The sequence below is a fragment of the Cyprinodon variegatus genome, unplaced genomic scaffold (assembly GCF_000732505.1).
Source record: "Cyprinodon variegatus isolate N-32 unplaced genomic scaffold, C_variegatus-1.0 Scaffold934, whole genome shotgun sequence".
Lineage (NCBI taxonomy): Eukaryota > Metazoa > Chordata > Actinopteri > Cyprinodontiformes > Cyprinodontidae > Cyprinodon > Cyprinodon variegatus.
The window spans coordinates 182,048-197,007 of record NW_015151387.1 but is presented as its reverse complement, the minus strand read 5'-3'; the positions used below and the strand labels follow the sequence as shown (position 1 = coordinate 197,007).

The following is a 14,960-nucleotide window of genomic DNA, read 5'->3' as shown; positions in this document are numbered from 1 at the left end:
CATTTAGAATGTTTTTAGAGCATAAACAGTAGTGTATAGGACTTCCTGAAAGCGCGCACATGCGCGTTCACGACGCTACGGAAGCCGGCAGACCAAACCAGCGCATTCAGCTCGGCAAAGAACTCATGCTCTTCCTCAACACTGAAGTCCTCAGACATTTTTCTTTCGTTGTTTCTTTCTTTGCACAGGTAAACAGCACATTTCTTCTTCTACGCTTGCATTATTGGCAGAGCAGACGCTGAATGCGCACTTTCATCTGGTTTGGTCTGCCGGCTTCCGTAGCGTCGTGAACGCGCATGTGCGCGCTTTCAGGAAATCCTATACACTACTGTTTATGCTCTAAAAACATTCTAAATGACTTCGTTTCGAGTAAATTCTGGATGCTACCCACTCAGGACACTTGGAATACATTGGACGAGCAGTATGGAGGAATATTGACACGTTTTTTGTGGACTTTTATGGACCTTTCTGTCTCGGGCACCATAGACCTCCATTATTTGAATGTCAGCAGACAGCAAGAAGCCTCCCAGATTCCAGATGCATTTGAGATATCAAAAAAGTACTCCAGAGTGTTGTTCAGCATGGGGGTGAGTAGAAAATGAAGGCTAATCATGTTTTGGGTGTACTATTCCTTTAAGGCTGTGTATAATGGTGTCATTCAACGGCTCTAAAATCCCAGACCATCATGTAGATGTTTTCCCAAGAGTAGCCTTTCATCTCTTCTGTTTTACACAGGACCACTGGAAAGGACCTATGGGGACTTCTGGAGAATGGTCTGGGAACAAAACGTGCTTCTGATCGTCATGACAACCAGGTAATTTAAATAGGAAATAAAGCGTTCAATCAAACTAACTTAATCCACAAGATTGTGTCTTACTATAATCAGTAACTATATAAGAAATGTGAAAAATATGAAGGAAAAAGATAAAAAACTAAGCTTTGTTTTATAGTTTTTTTGGTAAGGGTGTTGTCATGCTGCAGTACCTCAAATGTTGATGTCACGGGTTGGTCAGTGCTAGCTGTAGCAGTGTATACATCGGATATACCAGTGACCGATTGCAACCATAAAGCATTTGAAACATTTGTTTCGATGGAAGACGAAGCTGAAATGACACTGAAGCGTCTAAATCACATTACTTATTAGACTTCCAGCTGTCATTTAATTTTTTTTATTTTTCACATATCTATTACTGTACAAATGTCCACAGCTGATTTACTGTTCTCCAGATAAAGAGTAGTATATTGTATTTCCAAACTTGGAAACAAAGTCCAGTGGATTGTTTTTAACTTTTTTAGAATAACTATGACCTGGATGACTGAGAATCTTCACCAGAATATTGGGGTCGTCCTTTTTCTTTTTCACATTTTTGTTATCGTCTTTCTCCATTAAGTTGTATTTCTATCACCAAGTTATTGTTAGTATACGTTTTGATTGCTTTTCTTCTTTGGATACATATTGGCAATTAATATGTTTTAATCATATGTAATATCTTTAAGTTATTTGTCACAACATAAAATTGGTCCCATCAAAAAAATGGTTTCAACTGTTTTATTAAAGTGCAGTGTGTGTATGTGTGTGTGTGTGATGCAGGACAGACGAGGGCAGTCGTAGGAAGTGTGGACAGTACTGGCCCCTGCAGGAAGGTGGACAGGAGGTCTACGGCCACATAGCTGTGGTGAATCAGAAGGTGGTTCACCATAGCCATTACAACCACACCACTCTGGAACTGCACAACACTGAGGTACAGCCCCATCATCAACGTTCTTTCCATTGCAAGCTGAAAACATACCAGGATTTGAAATTTTATTTGCTAATCCAACACAAAAAAGGAAAAAAGTTATGATCATTTGTTCTCACTTGTTGCCAAGAATCTATTTCTGTTTATTAACGTATAAATAGTTAACCACTGAATAAAAATAGTGGCCTAGTGCTAAGAGCATCGCGCTTGGGTCCCGGAGGTTCTGAGTTCAAGCCCCACAGACTGCAAGTCTTGGTCCCTGAGCAAGACCCTTAACCCCACACTGCTCCCCAGGCACCACATAATGGCAGCCCACTGCTCCCCAAAGGGATGGGTTTAATGCAGAATGAATTTCTTTGCTTTGCACTCCCGAAAAAGTAATGACAATAAAGTTGATTTCTATTCTATTCCAAAGTACCTGAATCCTTGTTTAGGCCAGAAATTCCTGCAATAATGAACAGTATTGCTGAGACAAGGATCCATGGGCTAAAGATGTTTTCTTGTTTGTTTTATTTGAAGCCATGAATTGTTCAGCTTGAAAGAAATAGGTGCTGCTTACAACTGTCAAATGATTGGGATCCAGATTTAAATAGGAGATCAACAAATAAAGTTTTTTAAGGTTGATACTGTTTATTTTAACAGCAGTCGTAATAACCCTGATATGCTTTGAGCGTGGGGAGGGTTAGGTAAGGCTGATGAATGCATCAGCAAACGCCTGCTTGTATCGACCAATGCAAGAAAAAAAAACTTATGAGTGGCCAAAAAAAAAACCAAAATAATCAGCCAACCAATGTTTTGGTTTCAATCTAATCTTTACATTCTGTTGCTAATAATGTGTTGCAAATGTGCCCTACCTCATGTCTGTGGAGGACTAGAAAGCAAAGACAGGATGGGCCTGTTAGAAGTTTTCTTTAACGGCAGATCATCAACACCTTTCACAACATTCTCTGTCCGTCTTTTTTTTTTGTACATGTAAGTTGATCAATAAAAAATGCTTAAAAAATGATTCAACAAAATGAAAACCTAATTGAACCAAAGTGATTTACAACCTATTCATTGAACCTTTTGCTTAACTCCAGCAGCATTGGATTTGGTTTACCTCTCATCCATTCCTTAAATAAGCTGAAGTACAATGACCGTGTCGTGGTTTTCTGTCCAGACGTGTGAGCAGAGACATGTGAGTCACTTCCAGTACCTCAGCTGGCCTGACTACGGCGTCCCCACATCAGCGGTGACTCTCATTGACTTCCTGGGTGCTGTAAAGAGGCAACAGAGGAAAATGGTAAAGGCTTTAGGCCCTCATTGGACCAGTCACCCACAGGGACCGCCAATCGTGGTTCATTGCAGCGCAGGGATTGGGAGAACAGGTAAGACCATGGCTGTGTCCGAATATCCACCCTAACTCCTCAATCACAACAAAGAGCAGGTACTATATAATGGACTGTATAGTGACTGGGTTAACTGACCGTTCAGATTATGATCACTACTTTCCGCTCCCCGTTGGTCACATGACTCCGGTTCCTCGCGCTGTGTCTGCATCATTTTTGTCTTCTCTTGCCCCAAACCAAATCCCATGATGCTCTGTAAGGAGAGCTCTTGCAAAACATTCTGAGATATATCAGCTTGTCTAGTGACCATGGATGCCCACTACTTTTTAAGGTACATTTTGGGAAATTTTGAGTCCCCTGCTTTTTCATCCACTAGAAATTTGAACACAATCATGTAAAATGACCTAAGATTGATAGCGCTCTATGTAGGGGTTAGGGCAAACATTCGGACACGGCCTGTGAGATTTTTGACATTGGTCTAATAGTCTGTATTTTGTAACATGAAGCCACGTCTAATCTCTCAAAGATCACGTTGATGTTATACTGCATGACGTGTGCTGCAATTTATTTTTGAAATCGGAAAACCTGAGTTAGGTATGTAAGTACGGTGCAATGAATCCCGGATGACTGCCAGAGATGGTGCTCCAAGCAATGTAAGATCACTCTTGCGCTTGCGAAGGTCGAGAATTAGGGGCTAACCCTGCAAGGTGTATGCCTGAGATGTGGCCTGCGCAATGCAATGTGCCAGCCTCTGTTTCCAAAGGGCACAACCTCTCTGAGGGCCAGCATTGGATATAAAGTGGCAGAGTGTATACAAAACAAAATGCTCTGAATGCATCTTTGATATTAGAGAAGGCTTGGTCTAGAGTGTTCTGACCCTGAGTTGCAAAGTCCCCACTACTGATGAAAACGCCCTCTGTGTGTGCAGATTGAAGCTCAGAGATAGCCTGATAAAGAATATTCATGGCCTCTTTGATATTAGTGCTGGCGGGGGAAATAAACATTAATGATGCTAACCCCGGTAAACTCTCTGAGCAGATAGAACGGTTTACGGTCAGTTAACAGTCAGCAGGCACCGGCTTTAGGTCGATTGATGTGAACCAATTGCCCGGGGAGATTGCCTGCAAGACTCCCCTGGTTGTCAGCATGTAAAAGGGCATGTCCTTCAGAAATACTTTCAGACCCCTGAGGTCTAAAACTGGAGACAGTATCCCCTGCTCAAAGTGGAGAGCACCCAGGTGTTAAGGGTGTAATCTCGGCTAAAACAAAGCTGACTCGGGGTAAAATATCCGACCGCCAACCAAACACGTCATCTGAGTGTACGCTAGCCACTTGGGAGGCCTCATGGGAACGCCTGAAAGGAACATGGGGCCAGAGGTGCTGTCTGGACCCAATAAATCCCAGCAGTGGGATCTCGGGGCACGGCTTGGGCAGTGGACGCCTGAGAGGAGCCGCCCAAGCAGTAGCAAGCCGACTCCTGGCCAGGGGGCAGCAGGATCTGCTGAGAAGAGGCCATCCATTGAGGAGGTTGTTCAATAAAGGTCAACTGGGCAAGTCGCACTGCTCGGGGCAGACCACTGCAATTAGAGCAGGCAGCATCTGTAAGACCTTCTTCAAGATGGTCCACGTCCAGACAAGGGCGGCACAGGTCATGTCCATCGTCATGCTGCAGAGGAGCCAAGCAGGACCAGCAACAGAGATGCTCCATACTTAACTAAGCAACCAGTCAACTCAACATGCCAGAGAACGTCACCAGCAAGAAACGATACAAAACGCACATCAATCATTATATGGCCAACTAAACTTGGCATGGGAAGAAAACACCACCGGCTTCAGCTTTAGAGTAAATACAAAAAGAGCAGAATCACATATGCAGATGGAAGCTGCCAGTGTAATAGACTTATCCTAGCTTTCACAACCCCTGGAGGGCAAGCAGACTCACAACGCCTACAATCAGTGGTTGCAGGGCTACCGGCAGCAAGCTGATTAAGGAACCGGAAAGATAAATGGCTACACAATTCCATAGAACCGTTCACCACAAAGAAGATAAGGTTATATAGATTTACTTTGACCCCTGGTAGGTCACATGTGACTTTGTTGAGATAATTCTTGACCTGTGCAAGTGCAAGATTGATCATTCAGTATTTGAAGCACCGCCTCTGGTGGTCAGTAGGGATGAAATGGAACTAATCATGCAATATGATCAGATAAGATAGTTAGCATCTTCTTGGAAAAGATTGCATAAATGACTGTAGATCAATCAACGTTTAATATTTGGCTTTTCTATAGAAATCTGAAATAAGAAAATAAGCCTCAACTTTAAAAAAATATATATGTAATTTAAGTTTGTTTTTTTATTTCTCTTGTTTATAAACAAAACTAAAAAGTTGGCATATTAAAATACTTTCTGGTGTGACTTGTAACATTCCCCAGTCTATGATTTGAAATAAAATAATGAAGGAAAGTCTCCACCTCCATCAACCATCTGTGCTAGCTGACCAAATGGTCCCTGATCTGCTCATTGAACATCCCGCTTTACAATTTACAGAATTCTCCAGCATTAAGTTTGTGGTTTTGTCTAATCTTTTGGAACAAATGTGTGTTTTGGGATCAAGGTTCAGTGTTTAGTCCCACAAAGTGGTCAAATATATATTTGCTGACTTAATCAGAAAGAAAGACATCCCGTCCGCTTTAGACACTCATAAAATTCCTCATGTTGAGATCAATTTTTTTTTTCTTGGGACAGACTTGGGTCAAAGTTTAACATACAGAGTGCCTTTACACTTTGCACTTATTAAGTTGGCTGCAGTGGTTACAGGAGTGTTGATGGTATCTCAGTCATGTTGTAGATGTCAGCATCAGTCTGGTTTGACTTTTAGTCGTTGTAAGAAAACACAACGTTAAATCTGTGCATGTATAAACAGCAGTTAGACAAAATCAAGTGATCCACTTATTATTTGGTGGAGCATTTTAAGCAAACTAATGCAGATGTGAGTCCTAATTGGTTCCTTTGTTGGCAGGTACCTTCTGTGCCCTGGACATCTGCCTGTCGCAGCTGCAGGATGTTGGCTCTCTTAACGTGTTTCAGACAGTGCGCCGCATGAGAACGCAGAGGGCCTTCAGCATCCAGACCCCAGAGCAGTACTACTTCTGCTACAATGCTATTCTGGAGCATGCCCAGAGACAGGGCCTGCTCCCCTCCAATCATTAAACCCCTCCCAGCTAAAGGACAGGTCTCTACAGTTCTGCCATCACTCTGCTGATCCTGCAGCCAGACTGGGTGGCCGGTTGAAGGAAGAAGCCTTCTGACTATAAACAGGCTTTCTGACGCGTCGACACAACCGGTTTGCAAACCAAGTAAATGCATTAAAGTTTAAAGCTGACGATGTGTGATGATACTGCAGCTGTTAACAGTGTGATGCTATGGATATGTTGAAAATATGCAGAAAAACACAGCAGATCAAGCAAAATGCTCAGTGTTTTAACGGGCAGCACAGTGAGGTAATACAATGCCTTGCAAAAGTCTAGAAACCCTTAAACAACTTCAGTGCATTTAGATTTCACTTGATAAGTCAACAGAAGGAATTAAAAAAAGGTACAGGTTTTTAAACTTTAACTAATAAAAGAAGGGCATTTATTTTCCTCATGTTGAACCAGTATCCACTGAATTTACGTGTGTGAGTCTTCAGGGCTCTATCTCTCAGCCTATCTAGTTACTACATTTCTGTGTTTTTGCTTCTCTGAACAGCTGAAGAGCCCAAGGTCAGTCTGAATGGAGAGTTTTCTTGAACATGAATTTACAATTCTTGTCACTAATTGTCACTTATTTTTAGGTCTGTAGTTATACTGAGACATTCTGAGAACATATTATGCTTTGGGCTGTAGCTCCAACTGCCTCCCAGCTGATAGATCAACCTTTATCCTAAGTTTTTCTCAGCCTCTTACAGGTCTTACAAGGAATGCTGTGGGACCAGTACCCTGTCCCTGCAGCATGATGCTGGCAACGCTATCCCAGGCCACAGTGTCTGTGGGGTTTATGTCCAGTGACCCAAACTCAATCCTTCACGTTCTCCACTAATGAAAATAGCAAAAATATTTCTCTGTGCTTTCTTTTAACAAATACTTTCTTCCTGTGATTCAGAGGACAGATATAGTTGTCCAATCAACAGATTCTCCCATCTATGGATCGTTGCATCTGAGCTGCTTCTCTGATTGAGATTTTAAATATTTCTAAAGCTGAAAATATTTCTTATTTTCTCCCTGATCTTTCTCTGCTGTGTTCCTTCTTCTTCACTAACTATCTCAAACTCCCTCAAATCTTATCTGGGCGTGTTGGCCTAGTGGTTTGAGCTGTGAGCTTGTGCTCCGAGAAGGTTGCAGATACCCAGTTCAATTCCCACAGCCTGCACTCTGGGTTCTTGAGCAAGATCCTTAATCCCACACTGCTCCCCTGGTGCCGCACAGTGGCAGCCCACTGCTCCCCAAAGGGACGGGTTAAATGCAGAGATAAATTTCTCCAGTGTGAGATCAATAATATTCAATTATTATAATATATAAACACACCTCAGAGGTCTTCACACAGCGTGCAACCACTATTTTCCAGTTATATGACCTCTGAAGAGGATTTTAGTTATAATTAGCGCAAAGAACCAAGCCAATGTACAGATCGCAGATCATGTAGATTCTTTTTTCCATTCTACAAACATATGTTGGTGTATTTGGAAAATCCATATAAAATGCATTTATTAAAAGGTAGTATTTTGCAAGGGTGTTTATACTTTTCCAAGGCACTATATTTACTCTCACTTGATTTAATCATAAAAAAGTATCATTTTTTAGTTCTTTTTTTAGTGAATATTACAGAATTGAATCATTTGGTCTGATGCTCCTTTAAACTGTTGAATGTTGCAGTATTGAACCTTAAACATCAAAATTAACCTTACATTACAAAACAGCTATAACATTTTGTTTTAGAGCTACTGTAGAAATGATCATGTAGTATATAGCCAAATGAAACGCCCTTGTCTTAAACTGTTTTATAGCAGAGGTTTCCTTGAGTTTTGGAGTGAAATATTCCTTTAACCGGTAGATCTTATAGTGTGAGAATATGTTTTTAATTCTTTATTTCCTTGCAAACCTTCAGCACAATGCATCTTTGGTCCATGGTGAATAACACAAGGAATTGGGGAGTTAGGGCCACAAATATGCTGCCTAATGTCATATTTATCTGAAAATTATCACTTAAAATTTGTATATTTTCTTCCCGCCAAAGTGAAGAAAGTGGGAGCAAATCATCTTTTGAAACCTGAACACTCCCAAATGGCTGCTACATTTTTTGACTGAATGCTCCTGCAGTGTCAAGCCTCCCTTTTTTCTGCATGTTTTCTTTTTTTGTATGACACTGAAGAGGTAAAACCTGCTAGTGTTCATCTTGCCTAGTATATTCAAAGCTTTTGACTGCCTTATCTGTGTAGTATTGTACTGCAAAGCTGCACAGACTTTTGTTTAAGGCAGTGATTGTCAGAAATGTAAATTGATGTAAGACCTCACGAGTAGTGCAATACATTTTGTTTTTATGCATAAATCGTGTCTTAGCACTTTTTACACACAAAAAAAAGTTCCTATGTGTTCTGGTATTTCAGAGTGGTAATGGGAGGAGAAATAAAGATTCAGACGAGTATGTGGTCTCCATGTAATTCTGGGATTGTTTATATTTAGGGAAACCTGAAGATATTTACTGTTATCTGCATAGAGCTTTGTTGGGATTAATGACTATGGACTGAACTTGGAAACCGGACAGCAGTGTTGTCATGAAGGGTCAGCCACAAACTCCAAGTCCTCTTTGGACAATTGGGAGTCAACAAGTCCTTTCAATATGTCCCAGTTTATGGCCATTATTATAGTACATGTACAAAGCTGCATTGTGTCATTTGTGTTACATTCTTTACTCCACAATTCATATTGAATTTACTGGTGAAGCAGTTTTTTTTTTTTTTTAAGCGCCTGAAATTTTTACTTTTTCTGATCGTAGAATTAATTCTCCTTCCAGTAACGGACACAAAGTGCTGCTTTTTTATTATATTCAGCAACTGTTTACATACAAATATGCAGTTCCCCGTTAATTTTATATTTGTTCTATTACAACATTGTTTTCTCTCTGTATCTCTTTGCGCATTGATTCATGCTATGCTGTAATAAACACCAACTGTCAGTGTGTATCTTAATGGTGCGTTTCTTTTTCATTCTCTTGAATGGTGGGCACAGATTTTTCTTTTTAAATCAAGATTAATCTCATTGTAATCTTGGACTAAATTAAGATTAATCTAGATTAAATGGCTAATTTGAATTCTGCCAAAGGCATTCATGATACGTGTGTGCTACCTAAATGAGTAAAAGTAAGTCTTTGAAAAGGTTTGTATCATATGAAACTCTAGCTGCAGAAATTAAATAGGCTAAATAAATACCATAGAAGCTACATTTTCATTTTCCCCCTTTACCCATGTTCTGCCATATGCCATGATCGTGGTTTTGGACATTGGAACCAGTGTCCATGTTTCATCTTGACGTGATGAATGAAGAGGCTCTGTTGAACCGTCCATTCCACCTGCTCTTACCAGTACTGATTGGGATATGGGATTATTTATAAATAAGATTGATCGTATTAAAAATAAGATCATTAGCACTTCTCTATCTATGATTGGTTTGTCTCTGGAGGGTGGGGCAGCATCTGAGGTAGTCATGGAATCTAAACCAGGTTTACACTACTTTGATCCAACTTTCAGAGTTAGCAAAATTATTGTCTTCATCTAAGCCTTCAACTTGTATGTTAGATCCAGTTCCAACCAGGTTATTTAAGGAGGTATTCCCTTTGATCTCCTCCTCCATTTTTGATGTGATTAATCTGTCTCTGTTACAGGGATATGTACCAAAGGCTTTTAAGGTTGCTGGAATTAAACCTTTGCTTAAGAAACCGTCTCTTGACCCAGATGACTTGGTCAATTATAGACCTATATCCAATCTTCCTTTTTTATCTAAAATTCTTGAGAAAGTAGTTGCCAAACAAGTTTGCGATCACTTACACCATAATAAACTTTTTGAAGAGTTTCAGTCTGGCTTTAGAGCTCATCATAGCACTGAAACAGCTCTGGTGAAAGTCACTAATGATATTCTCATGGCCTCAGATAATGGACTTGTATCTGTGCTCATCCTGTTGGATCTCAGTGCTGCATTTGATCAAGTTGACCATAATATTCTTTTAGAAAGACTTGAATATTTTGTTGGAATTAAAGGAACAGCACTAGACTGGTTTAAATATTATCTATCTGATCGAATTCAGTTTGTTCACGTTAATGACAAATCTTCCTCATCTTAAAGGTTACCTGTGGAGTACCACAGGGATCAGTGCTAGGACCAATTCTCTTTACTTTATACATGCTCCCAATTGGTAGCGTTATTAGACAGCATGGGATTAATTTTCACTGTTATGCTGATGATACCCAGCTATATCTGTCTATAAATCCAGATGAAGCTAACCCTTGAAGACATAAAAACCTGGATGACTCTTAACTCTCTCCTTCTGAATGCAGACAAAACAGAAGTTATAGTCTTTGGACCAGAGTCTTTGAAAAAGAAGCTGATTAGCCAGTCACTTCATTTGGATGGGATTAAACTGATTTCAGATAATAAAGTAAAAATTATTGCTGTTATTTTTGATCAGAACCTGTCATTTAAATCCCATATCAAAGAGGTTTCTAGAATGTCCTTCTTTCATCCTTGGGATATTTCAACAAATAGAAATATCCTGTCCAGGGGTGATGCTGAGAAGCTAGGTCATGCAGTTATTACTTCAAGGCTGGACTAAGTAACTCTTTACTATGAAGGATTGCATTCAAGTCAATGAGTCGATGCAATCAACTGGTTTTCCTTAGAAGGCTTTGAATGGGTTTGACTGTATGATCTGGTGAACTGTAACTGTATGCTACAGTTAAGATATTTTCAGCTGTTGCTGAATTTTATTTTATTTCACTTAGATTTTAAACACTGATATAACATTACTGTTCATGTGTTCATTTAATGGAATCCTCAAGTCTATTTGCTGCTAGCTATTTCAAAGAGAGTAAAGAATCATTCAACTAAAGGTTATTGGTTCCTGATTAAGCAAATCATTTAATAAAACAATATTTGGCTAAAAGTTTTATTCACCTCATGGATTTGCATTGTGAATTGGTTTGAAAATGTTTCAATTTCTCTAAATGAGTGAAAAGCTCATTTTATCATATTCTTCCAGATAAACTTTGATTTTCAAACACTAAATCCATCTTGAACTGTAATACGGTTTTCAACCATGTTCCTCTTCCTCTTTGTACATAGTAGTTTAGTTTAGACGAGTTCACTAGTTATAGTTTAGAGTTTTAAACTGAAATATGTTTTACTTGGTGTTCAACGATTTTTGTCAATAAACTCTTATATTTTGAAAAGAAGTTGTGTTTGTGGAATTTATTCCATGTATGTGCAGAAAGATCAGTTTGTCATGATTTAAGCTCGAATTACTCTTTCATTTATTGTTCCAACACACAGCTAGAAGGGCGTATGGTTATAAACAATATATAACAGCCCAAATAATAGCCGATTAAATAGGATATTTACCACCCCTACCGGGGAGAGCAATACACATTTTAACGTATCAGAAAATATGAATTCCCAGCTGGCTGGGAATTGAATATAACAGTTATTCACTACATTAATATGGCATCCAACCTGGATGGGCATTGAATATAAATTCACAACACCCATATTGACACAAGCAACCATCAAAAAGCAAACATAATATTGTGGTAATCATTTGTGCTGTCGTGGTGAAATGAAATTTAAAATCACATAACATAGCCTTCCTAAACCGAAAGAGGGAAGTTCTCAGCTGGCATGGATGAGATGTACAGTAATGCCAAGGTAGTTATCATTTTTGACAGATGTCCATTGGTCCCCCCTCAGTGCTACACACGTCGCCTCTACCATCTTCTCACCTTTCACGGCTTGATCCACGGCATGCTGGTCATGTATTCTCCTCATGATAGTTCACCTCGTAGTTGGTTTTACTAATCTTACTGCTTTATAAGATGGGTCACCTTTGGAGGCCTGGAGAACAAGCTTGTGTCCATCATCTTTAACATGCTGATGGTCCGGCAGCTGCTGACAATCCAATGAGCGAGGAGATTGGTTAGCTTGGCTGATACAGCTGTGCTGACGGGCTACCCTCGGTTGCACTGAAACATTATAGATGGACAAACATGACTCTGCCCCATGCTACATCAGTGCTTGGCCCAGCATCTCCCGCATTGGCTAAGGGATGCTTTGTGTTTAAGTGGTACTTGAGACTGGAAGTCAACTGATTCCGCACTGCACAAGGTGTAAACAGTTTTATTCTCCTTGAGGTTTCCATTGGGAAGCTTCTTAAAAAAAAAATTCCCATACGCAAACTTGGTGGCTCTATAGTTGCATCCATGTTAGCATATCACATTCAATGTGGTTATTTAAGAGTAGGCCTACACAGGTTCCAAGACTGATTTTTTCTTGCCCCCAGATATACATCCATGTTAAAATATCAAGGTGAAAGTCATCATAGCTAACTTTGTGTAGACCAAGCTTCCAACCCAACTTTGAGAATAGAGTAACAGTGATATTTTTTTATCACCCAATAAGAATCTGGTATTGACGCAGCACATTAACACCGACGATGGTCTATCACTACTCTTGACAAAACGGATTAATTGTTTTTTCTTTTGTCTCTTTTATTTATATATTTTTTTGCAATCACATTATAACATTTTGGTTTTTATATTGACCTGTTGCTGCATGTTGCGAAGAAAATGAGGGCCTAGAAAGGCCTAAGCAGGAATTTCCTTCAGTTGCCTTCTCTCATTGTGGTTTTATTCATTTCAGGTATGTCAACCCAAATTAGCTGGAGAAACATTTAAAATAATCAAATTTATTTTATTTTATACAGATTGATTGATGGGCTGTAATCCTATAGTTTCCACATAATTTTTTTTTTCCTTTACAACTGTAAATATTACCAATGGAACTAAGACTATAGTCTCTATAGCATCTTTCTCACTGAAAATACCGGGTTTAACATGTTTTTCAAACAATCAGCATTTGGCTCCCTTCTCAGTTCCAAAAAAAGCTTGGAAAATTAGAAATCAAGAATTAAAAATGGAGAGAAATATGAAAGGAAGCCCGGGCGTAGTCAGTGTGCTTTATTGTTTCGCTCCATTGTCTTTACGAATCCCTCTTACCAATGCTGGTCCATGTTTATCAAATGTAAGCAGAGTTGTTTCAGCTTGTTAGATCATACCTGTTTCCAACTGGCCGAAAAACCCTTTAAACCCATGAACAATCAGCTTTTAGTGGCAGTGGAAAGAGCTCACTGACCTGATTCCACCCGGGTCAAACGACTCGGCAAGCATCCGCCGTTAAAATCGCCTTGGCTCTGATCGGCATGCTTTGGGACCACCAGAGCCGGGCTTACTTGCTTAATTACGTGAAACCATTGAACGCAAAGTATGGACATCAACACACCTTGTTAGTCACTTCTGATCTAACAAGCCAAAACAACTCTGTTTCCATTCAGCAAACATGGCGTAACACTGATGAGAGGAATTTGGAGGGACAAAAGAGCGAAACATTAAAGCACACTTTGCTGTTTCTGTCGCACTGGTGACATCATCAACACTTACCCAGCGTGATGGTGTCCCCAGACACACAGCTGCGGCTGGACAGAGGCCAGGCAGCTTACCAGCCAGATTTTTTTGCCAGTGGAAAGGGAGCCAAATGCCAATTGGTAACGGGTCGACCCATGTTTGAAATACGCGCGTTAACCCGCTACTTTCAGTGGGAAAGAGGCTCAACAGTGACTGAGCTAGTAAGGGTGCTGGGATTTGGTATAAAACATGTTTGGGTGTTTTCCAAAACTCTTGCGAGTTGTGGCCATTTTAGATTCTTCTGTTTATTTAAAAAAAAATGAAAAATAAAAAAAATTTGTTTACCAAAAGCTAATGCATTTAGGAGAATAAATTTTAAAAAAATCTTAACTCCTGAAAAAATAAACAATCTCTCTTAGAGCTTTGTTAGTCAAAGCATTTATGTTTATGTCAACTGATTAATTAAATGAAATCACGAGTCACACCAAGTTCAGATAAAATGGAACAAAGTTTGAAATCTGCTTCCTCCCCACTCCATCTTCAAAATCAAATATGGCTGCCACTGCAGCAACAAACAGCTATGATTATTTATAGCTAATTAAACCAGTTAGGTGAAGCTTAATTGATACACAGTACTGTGCATCTATTTTAAGCTTATTGCATCTGATCCCATTAAATTTGGTGAAATGCTTCATATTTTCTTTCTATTAATGGCTGAACATAAACAGCAGAACAATCAGAATGTTTCCTTATGTGTAATAAACCTGATCCAGTTACACTGGGGAATTTCTGTAAATCTGACTTCTCACCATAAATTCCACCATTTATAGCAAATAGATAATTTTTATTTCAACTTTTCATAAAACCGCAAAACAAGGGCGTAGGTTTGATAGGTAGGGACACTATTCTTCAGTTTCATTGGTCCTTTGCAAAAAATATGCATGCTCTTTTTTATGCTTAATGTCAGCTTCAGGGCTCATTTTGTTTAAAGAGAACAGCAGCATTTCTTGCTACATTAATACAAATCTTATAAGCTCTACATGCACTAGATGCTGTTTATCAATATTTAAAGCATAACTTGCTCTGATGAATGTGGAATTAGGACTTTTTCCACTTTGAAAAGGATTGCATTTAAATTTACCTGCGACTAAGACACTGTCTGGTTACCAAATATAGTCTATAATATGTGGATT

General features: G+C 39.4%; 1 protein-coding gene across 1 annotated transcript in view; it reads left to right on the top strand.

Annotated features, from left to right (window-relative positions):
* Positions 1–9,887, top strand: part of ptpn9 (protein tyrosine phosphatase, non-receptor type 9) — a 55,685-nt gene extending 45,798 nt beyond the window's left edge. Inside the window, exons 11-14 of the mRNA XM_015398427.1 lie at positions 736–814; positions 1,592–1,742; positions 2,899–3,106; positions 6,088–9,887. Of these exons, the coding sequence (XP_015253913.1) occupies positions 736–814; positions 1,592–1,742; positions 2,899–3,106; positions 6,088–6,278 (629 nt within the window). The 3' untranslated portion in view covers positions 6,279–9,887. The remainder of the gene's footprint in view (positions 1–735; positions 815–1,591; positions 1,743–2,898; positions 3,107–6,087) is intronic.
* Positions 9,888–14,960: the final 5,073 nt, after the last annotated feature.